The sequence below is a fragment of the Mercenaria mercenaria genome, chromosome 17 (assembly GCF_021730395.1).
Source record: "Mercenaria mercenaria strain notata chromosome 17, MADL_Memer_1, whole genome shotgun sequence".
Classification (NCBI taxonomy): Eukaryota; Metazoa; Mollusca; class Bivalvia; order Venerida; family Veneridae; genus Mercenaria; species Mercenaria mercenaria.
The window spans coordinates 66598098-66618685 of NC_069377.1; the positions used below are offsets into that span (position 1 = coordinate 66598098).

General features: G+C 33.6%; 1 protein-coding gene across 2 annotated transcripts; it reads left to right on the forward strand.

The window, feature by feature from the left end:
- The first annotated feature begins 937 nt into the window (after window positions 1–937).
- LOC123536544 (monocarboxylate transporter 1-like) lies at window positions 938–12883 on the forward strand. Of its 2 annotated transcripts, none has more exons than XM_045319815.2 (6): window positions 938–1098; window positions 7161–7304; window positions 7705–7851; window positions 8536–9630; window positions 9817–9954; window positions 11312–12883. In XM_045319815.2, exons 1-6 carry the CDS (start codon window positions 1008–1010, stop codon window positions 11452–11454), a joined length of 1758 nt encoding a protein of 585 aa, XP_045175750.2. In that variant the 5' UTR covers window positions 938–1007; the 3' UTR covers window positions 11455–12883. The 2 variants fall into 2 exon arrangements, with proteins under 2 accessions (XP_045175750.2, XP_045175751.2); XM_045319816.2 differs by having other exon boundaries at window positions 9817–10059; window positions 11312–11450.
- The last annotated feature ends 7705 nt before the right edge of the window (window positions 12884–20588 follow it).

A 20588-nucleotide genomic window follows, 5' to 3' on the forward strand; every position in this document is an offset into this window, starting at 1 on the left:
CGCGAGTTATATTTCTTTTTATGAGGCCTTTGTCTGTACTGTATGCAAACCTACGCCCTGCAAGTAAAATATATCTAAATTATGTATCTTAACGTTCTAACACATTATATATGACAATGACGATTACAGGTGCATGAACAAAAGGTATACTTCACCTAAAACAGACAGTACGTTATTTACCGTCGTCTTATTACTTACGCAACATAGGTTGGTATCATAATTTCAAATAAAAACAATTTTAGCAATTATTAGGCATAAAGAAAGCATACATATCACATATATTTATCATATTACCTTTCCTGTGCTCAGCAGTATCTCCATGTTTGTATCCTCGGACGCAAAATAACCCCATGCTGTTTTCCATTGTAAATGCTACCAAAACAGCACTGTTTTCGTAACTGTTCTTAGTTAACATAGTAGTGTACTTGATAAATAATTTTGATAGCAAAATACACCGTTCTGTGCGACAGTCCTAACTGCGTGCGGTAGTTTCGAAGAGACAAAATGTTTTTGTTTTTTTCAAGTTTGAAGTGTTTTCAGAAATCCACACGGTACAACATAATTGTTGCTTGGTAATAATACCGCCTACTACGAGATGACTCATTTAGCACATGCATTTTTCCAGAAGCGAGCGTGCGTAACTAAACGGATGCTTGGTTGTAACTGGAGCATATTTGGGATATTAAAGGGTAGGCCCTGCAACGAAATTTATAAACTTCAAGTAGACACAACTTTAATATTTCAGAAAATAAGTCTGTACACGAACAATAAGTACTGCTGGCTGGTATGCTGACGGATCGATTCTACAGCGTGCATGCTTTCAAATCGGTAAATTTCGCCTAGAATGAATTAATTTATATTTACTTTTTTATAAACGTGCAAAGCAAAAGGCATGTCCCTTTAACTGATATCAGACAACCTTGGCATTACGGACGGGACGTATGTGTTTTTACATTTTTCTGTGTCTTTGGTATGATGTTTTTTTAAACAGTGATGCATGTATCTGAATGTATTATAAAAGTTATTTGTATTCTGTAATGGATGAAAAGCGCTCTTGTGTACCTGTTGACAAAGGATGGGCATGGGTTGTTCTAGCAGGTAAACTACTCTATATATTTATATATTTTACTCTATATATTTATGTATTTTCCTAACCGTATTATTACATGTGTGGGATCGCTGATGTGTTAAACACTGACATGTGTCAGTGCATGTATACATAGTGCATTAAAGGTGGTTAATCAAGTTTTGATCACCTTATGGATTTGTTTGAAACTTTCACAACTGATCTTTTACGGAAGATAGTCATAACATTTTACTTGAGTCAGTAAGGGACTTTGCTTTACATATTAGTTTTAAAGTTATTAAAACGCTTTGTAATATTATTCATTTATTAGGTAAAATGTTGTCCGACTGCCCTACAAGTCATTAGATAATACGGTACAGTTGCCTGCAGTTGAATAGATAAAGTATTTATTTGGAGTATTTCGCTACATAATCTTGAGCTGTTGCATAACCAACGAAATGAATTATAACTTGATGAATATTACCATGCCGGTTTAGGAAGAGGCACACATGTAAGCTATAAATTCATATATTCTGACTATTATGGTCATGCTAGCTAAGAAACTCTACATACATATTATATACTTTAGCTTATAAAATTCATACTAACGTCCGACCACCTGACAGCGTCGTGAACACTTCTAAGTGAGCAATGTTTAACTTGTAGTATTCACAGCTCCATGACATCTGTGTGTTACACTAACTACTGGGAACACTGCTTATTGAGCAGCTTTCACTGGACAATGGTCCGTGAGAACCACTGAATAGTCTCACTGAACACACTTGAGACTTGAAAAAAAGTGACTGTGCGATCTGTAACAAGAGATGAGATAGTATTATAGCGGAGCGTTATTTTTTTCAGTTTTCACATAATAAAAAAATATGTTTATATATATCTATTTTTTGACAATTATGATGCTTTTAAAACGGACTGACGGATTTAACTTTTCATGATTCAAGTATCATTAAAACGTTTTGGAATACATGTAGTTGTAGAAGTAAATTCAGTTCTTTACTCTAGGATACATGGGTAAAAAACAAAATTCAACATACACTTAATGTACATTGACTTATTTGAAAGCAATTCACATGAAAAAGTTTAAATGAACAATTATACTAATACTGGGAAAACAGTAGAGCCATGATGGCCCTATATCAGTCACCTGACTACAATGTTATATGCCTAATATCTAAGCTCTTGGACAAGAAGACTTTTTAAAGTTTTCCCTACAGAAGCTTATGTAAAACAATGATACTCCTGTGTGGGGTCAAATCTGACCCGAAGGGCATGATTTGAAAAAGGTGGAATTGGACAACTACACAATGCTTCATGCCATATATCCAAGTTCCTGGCTTTGTACTTTTATAGAAGAAGGTTTCCCCCCACATAAATCAATGTAAAACAAGTGAACTCCAGTTTTCTCCTCAGAGGCATGATTTGAATACACTTAATGGAGAATGCTACATGCTACAATGCTATGCTACATGCTATACAATGCTAAAAAATAAATACATAAGCTTTAGGCATCGAGGTTTTAGATAAGAAGATTATTTGAAGTTTTCCATACATAAGTCGGTTTATCACATGTTTGACGTCGCGGGAGTGTAATAAAGCCATAACATAAAAATGATAATACATTAGTGTAATAAAGCTTTGACGTCGACGTCGTTTATAGTATTGGAAACGTTGGTCAAATTGACTTGTTTATATAGTAAAAGAAAGTAGAATTTTTGATGTGTCGACAGGAAAAGCGAACATGTGATAAAAAGAATATTACACTTTTGACTTTTTACATTGAATTTATTAAACTCGTTGAATAAAATTGATAAAATGCTCGACAGAGCCTCGCATTTTATTATTTTATTCAACTCGTTTAATAAATTCAATATGAAAAGACACTCGTGTAATATCCTATATATAAAAACAATGAAACCCTTAGGCGGAATCAATTTTGACCCGAGGGGCATAATTTGAACAAAAGTGGCAGAGGAATACTAGGCGTAACATATCTGATATTACATGCCTTGGTAGTATTGTATAGTATTTCAATTTACATTTACTATCCTTTTGCCAGTATCTGCAGGCCACGCTTATAAACTATCTTAAAAGGGTTTAATACTAGGCAATGCTCATGCCAAATACAAAAGATTTCTGTACACTAGCGTAACATATCTGATATTACATGCCTTGGTAGTATTTCAATTTACATTTGGAGGCAGTAAACAGTTTTCAGAGCTTCTCGGCCTAGAGTCGCCTACCCAGCTTTCAAAACCTCACACAAAAGTCTGCAACCACACACCTGAAATAAAGATATTGCAATATTAACATGACTGTATGTTTTTTTTTATCGTTACAAACCATCTGCAATGCATCCCTAATATCCAGTTTTCTGTTTACGAGACCTGAATTTTGTGCTCTCCCGGTCGCGGAAACTGATGACGAAAAAAGCTAAATTTGCCAATATTCAAATCGCTGTAGAAAACTCCCTTCAAATGATAGCCCCAACTGCTACACGGTTTCATACTCTGGTAACACTGTAAAATCTGAAAATAAGCTCAAATATATGTGCCATCCGTACCGTTTTTTCACTATTCCAGTTTTCCTGAGGCCCCTGTTAAAATGACAACTCCACTTTAAGCTAGCTCAGCGGAGGCATCTGCAAGTCATTACGTCATAATATCAAGATCAAGGCTACTCAACTATTTTTTTTTTAAATAAGTGAAACTCAATTCTAGCCGCTGAAACTTCAATTCTAGCAATTATTATTATTTTGAAGTTCAAATATGCACTTCATTCCGTAAACTGCCTCTTATTTGTAAATTTGATCCTGGCCAATTCGACACTAACAGCTGAAAACTGTTTACTGCCTCCTTTTAAGTTGAGCAGGGGTAAAAATTGAAACTTGTTTAGATGTGGCTGTAAATAGGCTAGTTTGGTCAGATTATGATAGAAAATGACAATTTCAGTGCAATTCAGCTGAGAAAAAGTAGAAAAGCTAAAAATATTTCAATTTTACAGTTTTGGGTGTATGTTTTTCCAAAAATGCATATTTACTGACTAAATATTGGTAAAGTTTAGGTGTCAGGGGTGAGTTTGGGTATATTTTACAGAAACAGTGTGTGATTTGAGTGCAGTTTATGGTAAAACTTGATAAAATATGGCAAAAATAAGCCCCAGCAAGGAAAAGTGGTCATAAATGATGTCGCGTTACAAGACAGAAGACATGCAAAGGTTCTGCTTCAAGCAGAGAAGTTCAGGTCTTTTCAAGACCATCCCATGAAAGCCAAGCTAGATGGCTACACATAGAATCGGCTCAAACGTAGCAGCTTCGTACATGAGGCAAAGAAACTCAACCGAGAGTTCAAAACTGAGCTGAGCATACCAACGACTCCCCTAGGTAGTGAAGACATCATAAACCCACTAGCGAATGATCTGTCCTCAGTGACTGTGAGACTTGCTGTTCCTCGTCTTGACCGCGGGAAGCAAGAGGATGAAGGCATTCGGAAGAGCCTCACACTTGCTATGATCAATGAAGACTATCCTACGGAATTATGGACTCATGTCTTTACAGACGGATCAGCCACATGCGCCGTCAAAGATGGAGGAGCAGGAGTTTTCATTCAATACCCATCTGGCAAGAGAGAAACACTACATGCAGCCACAGGAAAACACTGCAACAATTACAAGGCAGACTGAAGCACTCATGAAGGCCGTCTCAATGGTTTAAGACTCGGCAGAAGAAAGCTCCTCAGTCGTCTTTCTCATAGATGCACTTCTGTCATGGAAGCTCTGATCAACAATAAAGCTCCGCAGCTAGCCAGGAGAATGCAGGGCCTGAGTATAACCTGCAAAGTAGCACTTCAGTGGATTCCATTCCATTGTGGACTTGCAGGCAATGAAGAGGCAGACAAACTGGTTAAGCTAGGAGCTCAGTCAGAACAACCAACAGAACCTGTGAGTTACAAGGAGAAAGTCACCATCATCAAGGCACTAACGAGACCAAGGATGGAGGAAGATGCTTTTCATCTCAATGATCGGTCTGAACAAGTGATGATGGTCAGGCTCCGCTCAGGGCACAACACGCTTAATGCTCACATGTACAAGAAATACAGACTGACATCATCGCCAACTTGTCCATGTGATGAAGAAGATCAGACTGCGGAGCATATACTTCAGAGATGTAAAAGGCATGACCAGGAGCGAGCTGCGACTTGGCCTATAGATACCATTTTTAAAGAAATTTGGCACGCTAGCATACGTTACTGAAAAAGCCATAAAACCTTGAAAATTGATTGTATCAAACTGAAACTGGTATTTTTTCCCATGCATTAAGGTTACTGGTACAATTTAAGTGAAAATAACACTTTTTGAGTATGAAAAACTTTCCTTTAAGGACGGATTACACCAAACCGGAAGTGACTATTCAGTGTTACATGCGAAGTAGTCCAAAATGTAGTTCCATGCTTTGGATGAAATCTGGTATAATGAGTGACATGAGAAGGTGACAGTTAAATATTTGGCTTATTTGTATTGCTTATTGTATTGATAAGATCTAGACCATTTTCATTGTGAATTTTCTGGTATAAGTTTTATTCATTGCGAAAAATGTCTACCTACGCGTAATTCCTAAACGGCTGTTTTTATGGGGGCATTTTTAAAGGGTGATATTTCTCAGAACAGATTATTTTTCTTATATACAACATAGCATGTCAATATTTTTCTATTTTTATAAGAAGACATGTCATACTAAATGTCCATATATGGTTTTCATATCATTGAAATGCTTTAAAGTGCTGAAAATGAGGTCTGAATATTTTATTGTTAATATGAAATAAATAAGAAACTGAATTGGTAGAGTGTAATTATACTATCCTTTTGCCAGTATCTGCAGGCCACGCTTATTAACTATCTTAAAGGGGTTTATACGTGCGTGTTAAATACTGTAATGTAACTCTTAATTGCACTTAACTGAACTGAATTCGTACCATTTCTAATTAAAGGAGATTATTTAATGAGTGACACTGTATGTTACTAACACTATAGCATCACCAGTTTAGAGCCAGTACAAATGTTAGATTACAATACAATATATTAGTTCATCCTCTCTAGTTAAAATATTAACGAACGTGTAATTTTCTTTTCTATGTAAGTAACCAGTTACAGTTATATGTCAGTCTTATTATTGTGTGTGTGTGTGTGTGCGCGCGCGCGCGTACGTGCGTGTGTATATGTGTGTGCATGCGCGCGCGTGCGTACGTGTGCGCGTTATTTGAATATGTCACGTTGTATTTGTTAATACATCTGTCTGTAACAAGATAATTCATGTATACGTTACAAGAAATAAACTTTGAATCTTGAATCTTGAATCTAAAGTTTTTTCTAATGTAAGTCTATGCAATACAAATGAATCCTGCCCTGTGTCAGGGCCAGTTTAACCTCAAGGACGTAATTTGAACGGCATTGAGGAGAGAACAACTGCACACTACTACAAGCAAAATGTTTGAGCTCTAGGTCTTACGGTTTTAGAGAAGAATATTTTTAAAGTTTGTCTTATACATGCATAAGTCTATTTAAAATAAGTGGACGTATTAGCGGGGCCAATTTTATCCACAGGGACATGATTTGAACAAACTTGGTAGAGGACCACTAGACTGTGCTACGTATCAGATAGCTAAGGTTTTGGAGAAGAAGATTGTTAAAAGCTTTTTTGTGTGTGTTTTTTTTTTTTGTTTATTTGTTTGTTTGTTTGTTGTTGTTGTTTTTTTTTTTTTTTTGCTTTTGGTGCCATGCATCGAATGGAATTCTTTGAATAATTTTGATAAGGACCATGCAAGGAACATCCAGGCCAAGTTTTATTAACTTCCACTAAATGGTTTAAAGGAGAAGTTGTTTGAAGAAAGTGTAGTAAAACAAATCAATGATTGAGTTCGTTAGTGACCCTTCAAAAATTATGTTGGGTCAGTATGATGGATATGAGACTTCGGTCCCCACTTTATCATACTTTCATACTTATTTCCTTGGAAAGTCATTTACAACCCCGATAATTTACTAGTATATTAGTCGGTACGATAAATAGACACATACTTTATTTCAGGATGTGTACTAGAGATAACAATTTACGGGGGTATTATGAGATCCTTTGGAATTTTCTTCATACAATTCCAGTTGCGTTTTAACTCGAGCACTTACGAGACAGCGGTCATGGGGCTTGTACAAAATGCTACACTGAGCATCTTTTGTAAGTGGAACACACCCTCATCGTTGATAAATTTGAATAATCAGTCGTATTATTTTAAGTTCCTGGCAGGATATATATTTAAGTCTGTAGCTTCGTTATTGAAATATTCATTTAAAATGATACGAATTATTATAAAACAATGTAAGTAGAGACAGCACAAGAAATTCACCACTGATAGAAACAGACTGTAAATAAGTTATCGAAAAGTGGGTGTTTAAATGGTATGTGACTAGTGAACTTCACAGCAACCGTAAATTCAATTTGTACAAAATTGTGTAATATATGTACATGTATTTTAAATGACTTTGAATTAGATATCATTTTGGGATGAAAAGGGAAGAAACTCTCAAATCCTTTGTCATCTTCTTGTGAAGTTTCTAAACGGAGTATTTTCTTTCAGCTGTTTTCGTCATGACTATAGGTCTTCAGAAATTTAGCAGCCGCGTGTCTGTTTTTGCTGGAGGTGTTTTTACAGTTGCCGGATTTCTGCTAACAGCGTTCACAGCTGACATTTCAGTGTTTTATTTTGGACAAGGTTTCTTATGTGGTAAGTCTAGCGACAATGCCTTTTTTTTGCATTGTGTTATTTTAACTGTATTTCAGCTATGTGACGGCTGTGATCCGTAGAGTCGTGGGTTCTATCCTCGGGCGAGGCGTATGTTCTCCGTTACGATTTTATAAAAGACATTGTGACGACAGTCGTCCTCCGCCTCTGATTAATGTGGGGAAGTTGGCAGTAACTTGCGGAGAACAGGTTTGTACTGGTACAGTATCCAGAAACACTGGTTAGGTTAACTTCCCGCCGTTACATAACTGAAATACTGTCTGTTGAAAACCGGCGTTAAGCCCCCCCCCCCCCCCCCCCCCCCACACACACACACAAATAACAAAACCTTACTGTACAATTATATTTATATACGTCAAAGATGTTAGTGTTATCTTTACTTGTATATTACCTTTCAAAAACGTAACGGAGATCAACCGAGGTGGATTCGAAACCTTGCTTAATGTATGAGGTAGCCATCCTGCTGGCTTACGGAAAGCAGTGGGCAAGACGCCCAAGTGCCAACGCGTGCCTGAAATAATGCATGGAGGGGCTAAAGATATTTTCTTCTTATATCAAAATGTCGTCATATGACCTACATTGTGTATTTGTGATTCCAAACCCAACATAATGAAAAAATCAAAAACATATCGGCAAATTATCATAACTTTTTCTTTCACTTTGCAGGTCTGGGCATGTCCTTGATTCACGCACCGGAACTGGCTATCATCGGTGCTTATTTCAACAAACATAAAGCAGTGGCCAACGGTATATTTACGGGCGGGGCTGAGATTGGCGGGCTTATATTCGCTCCAGTTATAGTGAAATTATTTGATAAATATCAATATACAGGTGCAATGTTGATTGTATCAGGGCTACTAATGCATATATGCGTTGGAGCCTTGTTAATGAGACCGCCAGAATTTTATATGCAAAAGAAAACTGCTGTTGAAAGTGTATTAGAAGAAAAACGAAATTCAAACATACCGTGCAATGACATCATAGACGCAGGTGCAAATACTATTTATAAGAGTGATAAGTCAAAGGAGGAAAAGGCCAAGTTATACAAATCTCTAGAAGTTGTTACATCGGAGGCGAGAGGCTCTAATACTTCGCTTGTTATCGGAAATACCCAGAATGAGCCTTTGTTAAACAGAGTCCGTGCCCATTCTGTAGGAAGCAAAATACCTAGGAGAGTCCCTAAGCTAGACAGTACCTCGCGGAGTGAATTACACGATGAGCCAGGTAGATTACGTGCGCTGATGAATGCTATTTCAAAGTCTCAAGTAGCATTATTTGCAAGTTCTGAAGGTTTATATGTTCCTGCTATTGATTATAGCACTTCTCCACGAAAACCTTACAGCACAGATGATGAACAAAATGATAACGGCGAAAAGAAGTCGGGATATTTGTCTTCTGTTAAATCTGGATTAGCTTCCCTTCTAAGCAGTATTTTCGATTTGCATTTAATGCGAAACCCATTGTTCCTGTGCTTCTTACTTTTGATATTTACCTTTATGACATGTCACACCATTGTTCCAAATTTCATACCTACACATGCCAAAGAGGTCGGAATAACTAATGAAAATATTGGTATTCAAATCGCAGTATTAGCAGCGGTCAGTTTGTTTGCGAGGATATTTGTTGGAATTACTGTAGACAGAAAATGGATGAATTGGTCTACTATGCTTGCGCTTATGGCATTTATTACCGGAACTGCCTGTCATCTGCTGAGATTTGTCAATAATTTTCCCGCTATTTTGATCTTCGTAGTGGTAGTCGGTAAGAACTTTTTTTTATATAAAAGAACAACATTTGTCGTAGTTTTCTTTTACCATTTGTTTTATTTCTTTTGTAGTATTTACAATATATTACATATTATTTGAAACAAGAATTATTTTGTTGAAAAAGATACATTTATTTTGAGTTAAAATCTATCTAGACTCTTTCCATTATTTTTTTTTGCAGGATTTTGTTCAGGACAGTTCCACTCGTTGCATCCTGTGATACTTCTAGAAGTAATGGGTCCCGAAAAATTCAAGAGTTCTTTAGGATTTGGAACACTGGTGTCTGGAGCATCGTCTGCTATATTCTTTCCAGTAACTGGTAACTTAAGTTGTAATAGGAAAACCGAGCACTTCCATCCAACAAAAATGATGTGGTCTCGATAATGCAATACCTTGTAGCAGTCTTTCATGTAGAAATGACTGTGTAAGTTCCCTCGAGTAAGGACAGGAGTAATTCCGTAGCAATATTTTATGCAATAGTAACTGTGTAAGTTCACTCAAGAAACGTCCCGTCGAGTGATGGCAGCAGTAATTCCTAGCCTTTCATGTAACAGTAATTAAGTGTTAATTCCTTCAAGGAATGCTCTGCCCACTAACTTTCATATACGTACCTAATGCATAAGTCTTGACCATTATCTATTAAAATTATAAAACGATTTATTGCTAGTAGTGGCTATGACCGTATTGTTTTGAGACATACCGCATGTTTAGTTTTCAGCCCTTTTACAGTTGGTCACTACGCTTTCCTCTTTGATAGTGCGGTGACGGACAGTTGGGGGGCTCCATGGTTGCTAGCTCTTAAATCCCACTCTTGGGACGGACTGGTTTGATATTTGTCCCATGCCCTGCTACGTCGTGCCCTTAATGGTGTTTCCCTTAGTGCTTTCGCTTCTACAATTCACTGAGTACATATGTTTATGATTCCATGGGTTTTGGTTATATATCTTTACATGAGCATATTTTGTGCTTTACGATATATTCCTGTGGTTACGGTTTCATGTGTTAGGGATTCACCTGGCGGAGAGCAATTCTATTTACACTGTCTTGTTATATAGGAACATGGTATGGCTTAAAGAGTGAGGTTTGGTGCCAGTAAACTAGTTTAAACTCTCCAATGGTTTTTTCCATGTAGAGTGTTGTATGGGCGGCTGCATTCTTTGAATGTGGCTGTTCCTGTTGGACTTCTGTCCTTGTATTTTTTTGTCGCTATTCTTTTAGAGTGGTATTGATATTGTTTCAATAATAGAAAAAAGTATATAGAAATAGAAAGATTGCGATATCTAGAAACTGCCGTAAAAGTTAAAATACATTTTTTTAAATTTTTTATCGAACACAGCATTCTATGTTGGCACCAATTCTCGAAATTGTTGTAATAAGCAACATTGAACCCAATTTTGATTGATTACAAATAAATATCATAACAAATAAAACAAACGGTGGCAAAGACTTCTGCAATATCTGTTTAGGATTTTGACGAGCGACATATGCTTTCGGGACGTGTAAATTTTACAAATGTTTTAAGAGTCTTTATATTTTATATACTGTCTGTTACAGAATTAAAACTTAATTAAAAGTTAAAAGAGACCAGCCAAACAGATTTCCAAGTTCATCAGTTCCCTGTAAGCCCCATATCTATCTCCCAAGCGTGATATTTATATATTGGTGTTGTATTTCAGGGATAATCCGTGATGTTTCTGGTTCTTACATCGCACCATATCACCTGCTTGGTGGACTGGCATATTTCTCAGGTGTTCTTGTGTTGTTGATCCCGAAAATAAAGACTTGGCAAGAGGCAGAAAAACGGCACGATGCAATCTAAAATATACACTGGGAGCTCTGAATGTTTTGAAGATTATTCAGTATTGGGGTGCATATTTAGAAAACAGAGACGATTAATAAATTCAGTTTTCATCTGGTGTTTTGATATATCACTGGTCTGCTATTTTACAAGGGGTCATGCAGAAAGTTTGCTGTTTTGAAACACTTAAACAATCACAGCTGTTGTTGATTTGTACATGTCAAATCAAGGTCATACGTGCATTCGCTCCGTCACCCTTACGGCGAAACTATGGTGACCCTGGTTGAAAACCGAACAAAACAATATTGTTTGACCTAATGAAACGCTTCATTATATCAAATGGTTCTGTTATGTTATCGTGAATAGGAAGGAACACTCGCTTTGCATAATACGGGTGTAACTCATCATTCACCGTGTCTGTACGGTTCATGTTAACAGTTAACAAGTGGTTTAGTTATGTTGTCGTGTATGAGGAGGATCGCACATATTTTTGGTTCATGCTTTGCTTTGTTTTTGCGAGTTTGCCTTGCTTCAGTCCACTTCCGTGTTCGTTTCCATTTTGATATTAAGAATCATTCAGGGAAAAAAAGATTATTGATTAAAAATCGAACTAAGGGTTTTTACTTACTTCTTTATGCACAATTTACTGCATTTCTGTTTTAAAATGAAAGACTTGAAGGAATAGAATTCAGTTAGTTATTAACACAAATATTGAAAAATCAACTTCATATGTAAAGAAGTTCCGATTGATACGGTGATTGAGCTGATTACTGTTACTTTCAAAAGTACGAAAGACAACTCTTCTTTACAGACTTACATGTATTTCATAACAAAATGACACGTTGATATGTATTTAAGCAGTGTAATATATTGTTCTGTTTACTTGAATTTTTGCATAGAACAGTAATCTTTGAGGAGCATTAAGATGTATTTTTATTAGAAATTTTATACACTAAATTTGTATTAATTTCAATTCCATTCCATCAAAAATGATTAATGAGCCAGTTCCAAGAGATCAGTTGTGAGATATTAATCAGAACGGTCGTAAATAAGGACTAATTAAACCTTGGATTAAATTTAGTGTTAATACTTTTTAACGGTGACAAATTTCATTTTATAACGTTGCAAAAAATGAGAATTCACTTATCTTTGTCAAAGTGTATATTGATTTAAAGACATAAAATAAAGAAAAAAGTAATTGGAAATATTAATACAACTAATAACTTTTAGATTGATATTGATGTCAGTGTTAGAACTGGAAAAAACTTTCGAGAAAGTATTAAAAGTATGTTCTATCTTTAGGAACGTAAAAGTGTTGACTTCTTGCGGAACTATGAATTTTATCCTTTAAATTAATTGGCAAGTATACCTGATACAGTTTAATGTATCTAGAAAAAAAAAGGTACACGTTGTAAAAATACGTGTATGTGATCATTCAAACGATTCTTGGTGGATATTATTAAAAGGAAAGTGCTTACATTTGGGATTTTTTTTATAAAAACAGCTTTATTGCTATTTAACTTTACAAAGTTTAAATACATTTGTGCTTGACTGGTTTTAAATTTTTAAAGTTTCGTTGATATAACCAAAAATTTTTTTATGGATATCACATGAAGAAAAATGTAAAGGGAACGATCATTGCCTTTAAATACATCTAAGAATTTTCCGCCAAACAGACAAACTAAAACCCCGGGGACCGTGGCCAATAAATTTAAAAAACCCGGGTAAGCCATTCAATAATTTTTAATTACATCACACAAAAAGTTTTACCAGTTTTATTTTTAATTTTTAATTATCCAATAAACATCATTGAATACAGACAACATTAAACTGTACGATTCCTGTCAAAAAAAAATTTTTTAGAACAACTAACCCCTACTATGAAGATATTATGAAAAAATTTCTATTATTGTTTGATCAACCCTTTTTATGATTAATGACAACTATTTTTGTTTTTTAAAATGTTTTATTGTTGATGACAAACATTACTGCTTTTGGTCAAATGCTTTTATTCATACAAACATCTTTGCATTTTGAAAATCTTAAGTTTTGAAAAAATGTATTTATTAACGAAATTTTTTGATGATATAAACCTATATGCTTGTGGGGAAACATACTTCCTCAACTCTAATAAAATTTTCGCAGCAAACTTCTTTAATTGCTCCAAATAAATCAACTGTTTGCATGAAAACCCAATTTTGATTTTGAAAGAGCTCTTCCAAAATGCTTTGCATTAATTCATTTTTTAAATGGGAAAAAAAAAAAATTTTCGACACTGGCCAGCGACAATGCCATCCCCATACACTAATTCCTTATTAAACGAAGCCGAACCCGGGAAAAATTTTGAAAAATTTTTTAACGTGGGGCCCACATTTCCAAAATTAAAGGACTGACCCCGGCTTGTTCAATTGCTTAAAGGAACAACAACAAAAATTTTTTTTTAAAATTTGCCATAGTTTAAAAATAAAAATTGTTTTTTTCCTAACTTGCTTACAATCATCCAAAAAACATATAAGACCTCCTTTAAAAAAAAAAATTTACAAAAAAGTCATAATGAAAAAAAAAAAATGGAAAAGAATAAGATAATCCCGGGCAAAGGGCCTTCAAACGGGTTTTTAAAAAACCCGCCCGACCCAACCCACGAAATAGCCGTTTCATTGTCGAAACCCCCGAAATTTTCAGGGGAAGGCAAATAAATTAAAGATATTTCGAAAAACTTACATTTAAATTATAAAAAAAAAAAACACTAAACTTTTTATGCCCCAAACTTCTTTGATGAATTTTAAAACTGCTTTTCTTTCGGTTGAAAAAACCTTTTTAATTTAAAATTTTTAAATTTACACAAAAATCTTAACATCGGTGTTTTGACGTTTTTAAATTATTCCCTATTTTGATCTTTTATCTTTAATCCCTTCTTATAATCACTTTTTGCCAAAAAAGTTTATATTTCGAAAAAAGAATTCCCCCGGGGGGCCCAAAGAGTTTTTTTTTCACCTTGCTTCCCAAACCAAAATAATTCTTGTGTCCGTAACATCCTAAAAAAATGGGTAAAAAAAGGGCGGGGATTTTTTTCTTTTTTTTTTCAGAGTTTTTAGGGAAAAATTTTTTTTTAATTCAAAAAAAAAAAATACGAATTTTTTCTAATACACGAAAATTTTTAGAAAAAAGTGACATTTTTTTAAACTTTTTTTTAAAAAATTTTTTAAAAAATCCAAAACCAAAAACAAATAAAAAACAAATATGAATATTTTTTCACGCGGATTCTGAGTTCTTTTGAACTTTCGACTGAATTGACTACGTTTAAAGTAAAAAAATTTAATATTTTTTGGGTACATTCATTTGTCATAACGTTTTCATATTCGCAGGTTCCATAATTTTTTTAAAATTTTATAAATAAAATTTTAATTTAAAATTAAAATAAAAATATAAAAATAAAAATTTTAATAAATAATTTATATATAAAAATTTTTAATTTTGCAAGTATCCTCTACCTTTTCTTTTTTTGGACAAATTCCGAAAACCGGGGCGGGCAAATCCTCAGGATTTTCCCCGTGCCCAACTCCCTTCTTTGGGGTGCAGTACGGGTTCTTTTCAGAAGCATATCAGTTTTTTTTCACATTATTGGGTGAACCAAAACCGACGCGAAAAAGAATTCTTTTAAATGAACAAAATTACCTTTTAAACGCACTCAATATACAGAACGATTCACCTTTTTCGTGAAAAAAACCAGAAACTTAACTTTTAAATTCTTGGAATTTTACCTTTCCACATTTTCAGTTTAAAAATTTAAACTTTTTTTCAATGGTTGACAATCTGCAAAACTTTGAAATTTTATTTGGTTTGTTTTAAATATTATTGATACAGCCCCCTTTTCATCAGTTTGATAGGCTCGGCATTTTGAACATAAAAAACAAGGATCGTTTACCCCCTAACATAATTTACAAATAATCCGAAAACAAAATAAAACTTAACGGATTTTTTTCTTTAAAACCACAAATTTTTTCATTAAGATTTTTTTTGTAAATTTCATATCACAAGTACTGCAACATTTTCCTAACACGCTTTCTTTACTATGGGACTACCACACCCGGAAATGAACTTACTTGGATCTATATTGGGGCAGCTGTAATCGTCGCATTCGAACCTTTCTTTTTTTAGTTTTTTATTGTAGAAACCCAAAACCCTTTTTAATTATCAAAAAAAAAACGTTGCTCTTTTTTTGTTTACCGATAATTGTACGATATTTGCATTTTTTTACAAAGATCTATGAATTTTTTTTAGCTAAATTTTTGTTTAAATGCCCATTTTTGGCCAAATCCAAAACTCCAAAAAAGTTTTAACCTTTCAAAATTTTTTTTTAAATTTTCGGAAAGAAAAGTAATGACGGGTTTTTCCCCGAAACAAGTTGCATCATTCATAACTGTTTTTTAAAAAAGTAAAAGTTATCTTCACCCGATAATTCAAATTTTATTGAAACTCCCTTTCGCAAATCGCGTCGAGAAATCACTTTTAGCTCAACCCTAAAAAAAATATTTACTTTTTGTTACGGGGATTAATTTTTTTTTGGTTTTTATTTTAACCAAAAAATATTATTTTTATTTGGTATACAGGGCCCAATTTTTAAAAAACCCATAGTTTTCAAAGAATACAAGTATTTTTCTTTTTTCAAAAAAAAAACCGGGTTCACACATTAGAACACAAATAAAAAATTAATCCTATTTTAAAAAAACCATCGTCTTTTTTTAAACAGTACAATATCGACTCTCATAGGGGGACACAAAAGTAAAATCACATGCGCAAAAAACAAAATACGTTGTTTCCAGTGTAAAATTATTTTTTATCAAAATCTATTTTATCCCTTTTTATTTTTCTAAGTATCACAGTTCAAAAGTAAAAAAACGTATTTTCTCGAAGGGGGACCCAAAAACACATATTTACCTCCCCTGTACTCCACACTTATTTCAAAACAAGCGACGCGTAAACAATTTAAATACGAAAATGGCTAAGGCGCGACTTTGTACTAAATTTTTTACTTTTTAATAGGGTAAAATTGAAAAAAACAATTTTCGTTTTTATGGGGTCATATGTGGATTTTTCGACCCGTTTAAAACGATACAATCGATAAATTCCTCAGGTTTTATATTGCTTTTATCAGGGCCCATAAATCCCATAGAGCCAAGCCAGAAAAACCAAAATTGTCTATTGCGATTATTTTGTTTATACAAATTTTTTTTAAACCGATTGTAGAAATTTAAGCATTTTAACCCCCTCGATCCCGCTTCCGGAAAAAACCTACTGGGTTTATTAAATCATGTCTGACCCCCTGGGGCCCCCGAACCCACACCCCTATTACGGCCAAAACCTTATCCACAACCACCGCCCCATTTCATTAGAGAAACCGTTAGCAAACACATGGGCCTGCCAATGGGGGATGGTTTTTTCCGCGGGGGGCCCCATCGACCTCACCAAAAAGGAATTTTGTATAATAAACACATCGCAAAATGAAAATAACGATTTGCGCACAGAAAAAAACCTTAGAATATTATTAAGTTAAACTAATGGGGAAAATCTTGGCAGTTGGGGTATAATAATTTTAAAAACAATTGGCACCATTTTTTTAAACCTGCTTAAAAAATTCATTTTTTAAAAAAAAAAAAACATTGGGGAATATTTTTATAAGCATATACAAAAGCAATTCGTATCCCCGACCGGGTTTTTTTAATTTTTTGGGTTAAAAAAAATATGCTAGTATTATTTTAAATATAAAAAAGAGAAACAAAAATTTAAAAACTAAAAACAAAAAAAAACTTACAAAAAGTTTAAAAAATGAAAGTTCATTGCTATCACTACCCTCCCCCTTTTTCCTATTAATATTTTTCCGTTTTTTTTGTTTTGTTTTAAACAGACTACGGACTTTTCGGGGGGGTGTGTTTGGGGGGGGGGGGGCCGGCAAACGCGACCGATCTTTTATATTTTATCTCCATTCTTCTTTTTTACAACTTACTGTAACTCCTTCATCCCATACAAAATCACCCGTTTTTTTTAAAACTAAATCATAGATTTACATTTTAGCAAAATTTTGTATTTGTTTTTTATTTTCTTATTTCAGGAACAAAGGGCCATTCATAAATACCTCTTATGGAAATGTTTTTCTTTTTTATCTTTTTGAAATTTTTTTACATAAAAAAATTTGGGGAAAAATCATTTTATTATCTTTCCTTGTTTAGGATCAACGCTTAACCTTGTTGCTCCCTTCAAACCCCAGCAAAATATCCAGGATTTTTTTAGTCGTTAGGGGCCTACTCCGCTTTATCAACACGGGGGGGCCGATCAAAAAAAAAACAAGGGTTATAGTTTTAAATCTCCTGTAAAAACACGGTAGTGATTTATTTTTACCCTTTTTTAAGACGGTAAAACAACAACAGCAAATAAGCATCAACTTGGGGTTAAAATTTTGTTTTTCAATAATGTAAAATACGGAACGGAAAAAAGAAGACACTACGTTATTTATTCTTTTACTTTGCATAGTCAAAGAGCTATAAAAATGTGTTTTATACTTCTTTGGCATAGTATATGAAAATATGATCAACACTATATTATCTTCTTTATATTTTACATTAAAGAAACTGAGACATAAAAACAAATATAAATACACAAAATCAAGTATATTAGGCGAGCATAACATACATGTATATGAAACTACTATTATCTTAAAAAACAGAAAGCAGGAAAATAAAAATATTTTTTAAAAGTGCTTACAAACTTGACAATTTCATTTTCAGTTATTATAAATAGATGTGAAATGCGTTTTTTATTATTATTATTAATCATATTTAACTTGTTAAAATTCATTTTGTTATGTAATGAACATTTGAAAAACATATTGTCACAGACTGATGAAAAATGAACAGAAAAACAAACTAGCAAACATACTTGACAATATAAAATGTATCTTTTTATGACACCAGGGCCTGTTAATTGGAAGTGTGACCTATTTGCCCCCGATCCAGTCATTGTGTAATAAAGTATGTGCGAATTATGACTTCTCAAGGTTTCTCAAAAGGGACTGACTGACTGATTTAATAAATGTCAGATTTTTAAAATAAAAAGTGGAAAACCTAAGAATAAAACAAGCACTTTTAGCGCGTGCTATACCTTCTTGAGATTAGCTGTGCGTACATTCAGTTCAATTCAATTTCGATTTATTGCATAAATACAATGCCTACAGCAAGTGAAAGCATTATATAATATGGAGCAGAGAAAGTACATAATAATTTTCAGGAGAGACAATAAACCAAAGAGCTATAAAAATTAAAAATGTATTTTATACTTCTTTGAATAAACTAATAAATTAATAAACGACAATGTTTCACAGTGTTGTCACAAAACTTCTATACTATAATATTTTCACTCTTAGGCGAACTTTTAACACGTGTTCTCTATATATATACTTAATCAAATACAAGTAAAATAATCACTGTCCCATTATCTTATGTGTCTAACAACATTGTTGTTGAAAATGAAACAATATATTTATTGTGTATTTAAGTCTCGTTCATTAAACATGTCACCGAGAAGATTATTATCTGTGTAATAAAAAGACCTGATCGTCCCTAATCCCCTAATAAAAAGGTGTTGATAAGCAATAAACTTGCAAAAAGCTGTTAATTGGTAATAAACAACCATCGAAAAGCGCTTTAATATGGCTGTTTCAGAGGCTCCGAAAACAATTTACTCAAATGTTGCATTATATAAATTCTTTATAACATATTTATGGTTAAAACTTAAACTAAGGGGTATAAGTATAATTAAACGAATCTTTAAAATACGAGACAGTGGTTTAGAAAGAAATATATATAGTTGCAACGTGCATCATGTCTTATATTTTTTTTTATTTATTAACATGATACGTCAGCATCTTTCTCTGTAACATTTATTTTGCGGTAAGCTTGTAATTCCCAAAAACTATGGTTCGCCTTAGTATAACTGAAATTATTCCCGCACTATTATTATCACTTAATACTATGTTGTAACAATAATATTTTATGTATCATCGGCAGCTAAACTTCGGGCGGGTTCGTGCGTTTCCGCACGCGTCCGGAAATACCACGGACACGGCAAATAAAGAAATAATACAAAAATCACCAACTTTTAAACGTCTAGGGAAGCAAGAAGACATTAAAATAATTTCAAAATAAAAACATATATAAAAAGTTTATTGTCTGTAGAATACTTCAATAGGATAATAAATATTCTCAATATATGAATAAAGTGGCTACAGGCAAAAGAATAAGATACGTATCACATGATTTTGCTTATTTTATTCAGTAACTATATGCCGTAAACAGAGACTGATAGTGATGTTTTTTAATCGCCAAGGGAAGCATTAATTCTTCATTTTAGATAAATAATTTTTACATCTTTGTAAAGAGAAATAAAATGACGAACACTTCAATAGGATAATAAATATTGTGTGTTCATTCTAATTAAAACAATATTTGTTCAAACTTTTTTTCCTTCTTTGTTTCTATTGGAAAATATCAACCAGATAAAAATCAATATCGCACTGCCAGGTGATTTCAAGGGGGATAATTTTACCGATAAGACGACAAATTTTACCTAATTGTTGATCATGAATTGCCTCCCTTTAATATGAAAAAAATGTAAAAAGTGGACTATGTTTTTAGATTTTGATATAATTTATTAGTTTATTTAGTTTTATATTCAAATTTGAATACTTCAACAACCTGAAACAAATGGCAAGTATGAAAACAGCGCATAGCTTCGTAGTTCATCTATTTTCGATCTATCTTGGTTGCGCAACCGAGATAGGCAAAAGGAGTATAATAATAATTTCATAAACTTACATTTCTAGTTAATTTTCGCAAAATGTGTACTTACCAATGCAAATCTTTGACAACCTTAATATAAGAGTGTTTATATTCATATGTTCCCTAAGACAAGATATTTTCATTAAATTAAAACTTAATATGCTAAAACGCTATCTTGGTCGGGCAACCAAATTTTATAAATACTTCCAGTGCACGGTATAGACCCCTTCGCCTTATGTCACATCGTTAGGTGTGAAATAACGACGTACATTTAACTAGCCTGTCCAGTTCTGTTGAAAGTATCCTGCAAACTGCTATCTCGTG

What these genes read in the sequence shown, in the direction of transcription:
- LOC123536544 (XM_045319815.2), top strand. Translation starts at nt 1,008, where the DNA reads ATGTATTATAAAAGTTATTTGTATTCTGTAATGGATGAAAAGCGCTCT. An exon ending in TGGACAAGGTTTCTTATGTG is followed by an intron (nt 7,852 to 8,535) that starts GTAAGTCTAGCG and finishes TTCACTTTGCAG; the next exon opens with GTCTGGGCATGTCCTTGATT. An exon ending in GATCTTCGTAGTGGTAGTCG is followed by an intron (nt 9,631 to 9,816) that starts GTAAGAACTTTT and finishes TTTTTTTTGCAG; the next exon opens with GATTTTGTTCAGGACAGTTC.